The 4285-nt window shown below is 36.1% G+C and overlaps 1 protein-coding gene across 1 annotated transcript in view; it reads right to left on the reverse strand.

Moving 5' to 3' along the window:
• Positions 1-2547, reverse strand: part of LOC119675226 — a 7915-nt gene extending 5368 nt beyond the window's left edge. Inside the window, exon 1 of the mRNA XM_038086414.1 lies at positions 15-2547. Within this exon, the coding sequence (XP_037942342.1) occupies positions 15-2547 (2533 nt within the window). The remainder of the gene's footprint in view (positions 1-14) is intronic.
• Positions 2548-4285: the final 1738 nt, after the last annotated feature.

Here is a 4285-nt window from a genome sequence, read left to right on the forward strand (position 1 = left end):
GTCGCCACTTATACCAATTTTTCCGATTCTGAAATTAACAAGAACATCTACCAACGAAGTGAGCAGATCTGGACCTTTCTCCAAACACGCATTTAACGAGACTCCGTCATATTGTGCAGCTGCATCCCACACTAGTCTTTGCTTTTGTGGTTTATTCGGATTACTGACTGTAAACTTCGGTAAGTACCATTTACGTGGATAATACCCCTCGGCTTCGTTAGGTTTCAGCTGGCGTATATAACCTTTCGCCTTCATGTCATCGATGTGATCACATACCCAGCTTTGCAATGTTACATTGGATTGCAGCTTGCGCTCAAAGCACTGAAGTCTACGCAACGCCATTAAGTAATTATCCGGCATAGTAATGTTATTTGATTTCCAAAGCAATCTTGCTACAAAGTATTCACCATTTCGACTTATTTTTGATTGCATACTTTTTTGTTGTTCCAACTCCATATTTTCTAGTTTTTTCTTACCTTCAATAACGTTTTCATTACTGACAAAATCTTTCACTAAACGCTGCAAACTTAGATCATCATCGCATTCACAGATGTGTAAATTTAACGTTTCCCTAATAGTATTAGGTTCGTGCTTAATTATCCCATATATGGTCCACCCGAGTCGAGTTTTCGTTGCAGCTGGCTCATTCTTGCCTCCCTCTCTGAACTTCATTGGCATAGCTACCTCTTTATTGCTTAGGCCGATTATCATTCGAGGCCTAACGTTTTGATACGATTCTACTGGTAGTCCCTTTAAGTGTTTATACTTATCGGTAAGTTCTGTCATATTTAAAGATTGCTCGGGTAGCTCCAGCTTAGCTACTGAACGCACATTGCACAACAAATACCTTTTACCTTCGCGTATTTTGGAGACTTGCAGGTTGACCAGCTCAGAATCAGGTTCCTTGCGTACCGTACCATCTGTCCATCGTAAACAAAGATCTTTCGTTTCACCTTTAATCCGCAGTTGTCTTAATACGTCTTTTTCTATTAACGTTGGACCAGATCCGTCATCCAGAAAGGCATAAATGTTGCAGGTAACACCATTTCCATATATTGTAACTGGAACAATTCTGTACAGCGCTTGTGAAGTTAGTTGATGATGAACCGCCAACGTTTCATTTGCCCCACTTGCAGTTGAACTTGTTTGTTTATGTAGCAATGGGTGATGTTTCATGTTGCAATTGTGTATACCGCACTCTCGGGTCCTCTTGCACGTTCGAAAATCATGCTGCAGTAGACATCTTCCACATAGTCTCATTTCACGCACTACGTTCCACCTCGCGTCTGTTTTTAGTGTTTTAAACTTTGCACACTTTTTCAACGCATGTGCCTCCTTGCAATAAAAGCATGCTAGAATTTTGTGCTTATCGCCTACTGCACCCTGAGGTTCTTCTTCGTGAAAATTAATGCGTTGCGCTTTGCGCCTTTCATTATCTACACTGGCTCCAGCACTAAAAACGGGCGATACATTACTTGCTGCTTCTGCTAGTTCATATATCCAGTTGCCGAATGTTTTAAGTGTTACATTGATATTACGCGATGCAACAGCCCACTGCAATCGCATTTGCGGTGGTAGTTTTTCTACAAGCTCTTGGATAAGCAACGGGTTCACTAAGTGTGAATGTAACTCTGAAGCCTCCATAGTTGCGATCAAATTTTTTACCTCTAAGGCGAACGTAACAATTGTGTCCAATTTATTTATATTAATGTACACTGCTCGAATTTCAGTAATTAAGTTATTGATTATGTGTTCTGGTCTTCCAAATACCATTTGAAGAGTTGACATTATTTCCGGCACTAATGCTGGTATCATGAGCCTACTGCTGACATATTCAAGTGCCTTACCCTTAAGGGCACGTTGCAATCGTAAAAGATTCTCGTCTTCACTGAAACCGCATAAACGTGTTGAATTGCTGAAACTGCTGTAGAAAAGTGGCCACTCTTCCGGCTTTCCGGTAAATATAGGCAAATCTCGTGGAACGACATGACGCGCATTAATTTGTTCTATCATCAGCGCCGGTATAACTTTCGATACTGCTTGGGCTTCCACCCTATCAGCTGAACCACCCAACTGAACACCACAACCTACGTTTGGCTTGCTGTCATCGTTGTTCATACCAACCTGCTTCTTCACCCATTCTAACGTCCTATGTGTCCTTACCTCACTCATGCCTTCACCCTTAACATCATCCTCACCTACATACTTCAGCATTATTGTACGTTTCTTTTCTATATATTTCATTTCGGCTTTTCTTTGCTCTTCTAAGTACTGCAGTTCGATTCTCATGCTGTTTCTTGACATGATTGAACCGCCCTTACTTACCAAGTCCTCCTCACTTGGTGCCTTATTCGGAACCGCTTCTGAAACCTGCATTACCGTGTTGCATTTTTCGCAACTCCAAGGCAGGTCTGCAATGCTGTCATCCACGCCCACGCATGCAAAATGACTCCATTGGTCACATGCGTCGCATTGCACCATCTTTCCAGTCTTCACCTTTTTGCACACGGCACATTGTACAGTCGACTTCTGGCTGCCGGATGACATATTTTTCTTTTATATGTGTTCCCGATTAAAAGGATTTTTTCGGATTTCTTTCCAGGCAAATCGCCACACTATTTTCTTTTCTCGATTACCGCAAGATTTTTACAGCTTGCCACAAAAATTTTAAAGTTTGTTATTGACCAATTTTTAATAGCAAAACAAGTTATTTGTGTGTATTGTGATGTAATGTAATGCTTTAAAATCTTAAAACAAATTTATTAATTTCTAATACTTAAAATTAATTATTTTTTCACTTACTTTTGGTCGTGACAACCGCCTTGCCTCTCCCGGAACTCAAAAACAAAAGCCCAGCACAAATGACAATCAGCTGACACATGAACTGACAGTTCATGTGTGCACTGGGTTGCATTTTCTAATTATAGCTGCACGGTTGCAACGACCAAAGCAAGTTTACAAACATTTTACGCACATTAACCTTTGGGTATGGAGTGGAGTTCTAACAAATAGATTTAATATAACTAAATTTTCTCTTAATATATTTTATTAAAATTATTATATTAATAAAAGTATAACAAATTTAAAATAATTAAATTTCGATTGGTAAATCCGGGTTAATAGAAACCTTGCCAGAGTGGCAAGACTACCCTGAAATTAATAGCTGTTTTATATGGTTTGACTGCTAACAATTGTATTTGTTTATTTTTTGTTTATTTAAATTTATCATATAATTTATCATATAACTAAAATTGCATACATGTCATATATCAAGAAGTAGAATATTTAATTTTATACTTTATATTTTATCTCCAAAATAGTAGATTCTCTGCTTAGTTTCGTTTTTGTATGCAAATTTTTGTTGTAATCATCTACTAAGCAACTAATCAGTTGCCTGAATACCCTTAATATATATTTTGTTTATATGATATAATAATTTTGATCAAATAGGGAACCTACGAGTATTTTCCAAGACTAGAATTTGACCATATGATTAGCAAGCAGTTATAAATTATTGTACTGCAATTCCATCACAAAAAAGAGCGATGTGATGTTTTTGTGGTATGTTAACATATATTATAGCATTGACAGACGGGAGCTAAATTATCGTTAAGGGCCTTAATTATGATTTATTTGCTCATTTAACAGTTTTAAATGAGCATTTATGGTCTTTAAATGACCGAATTTAACCCAATTTATTCGTCATTTAGGTTTTTAGAAATGGTAATGCTGTATATGCAAGTGAAACGAAATAAAAAATGGAACAAATTTCAAGCTGTTAGTTGGTTGTCAAAATGTAAACAAAACATATTTGGACACATTGGATTTTATATTTTTTTATATACTTTAAATTTCTTTTATATATTTTATATTTTTTTTATATATTTTATATTTTTTTTATATATTTTATATTTTTTTTATATATTTTATATTTAATTAAAGCAAGTTTCTTTAATTTTTCTTGCTCTTTCAATAACAAAAAACATAAAGCAACTTCTTAATGATAATTTATACCATCTGTCAGGGTATTTTTAAAATGATAATTTAAGGCTGCTTAATGATAATTTAGTGCGCTCGTCTGTCAATGCTATTACGCGTAAATACGAGTGTTTAATGATGTGCAAATAATATTTTCTTTAGCAATGTCTCTTTGTTACTTGCAAGGTGGGCGGAGTTTCCATTCCTTAGAAGATATTCTTTGGGCTTAGTGTACAATATTATCGTTCTTGTAAATTATGCATATCTGCTTAAGTCAAGTCACACATGCATGACTACTTGAAACAAT

This window comes from Teleopsis dalmanni, chromosome 2 (genome assembly GCF_002237135.1).
Source record: "Teleopsis dalmanni isolate 2A chromosome 2, ASM223713v2, whole genome shotgun sequence".
Classification (NCBI taxonomy): domain Eukaryota; kingdom Metazoa; phylum Arthropoda; class Insecta; order Diptera; family Diopsidae; genus Teleopsis; species Teleopsis dalmanni.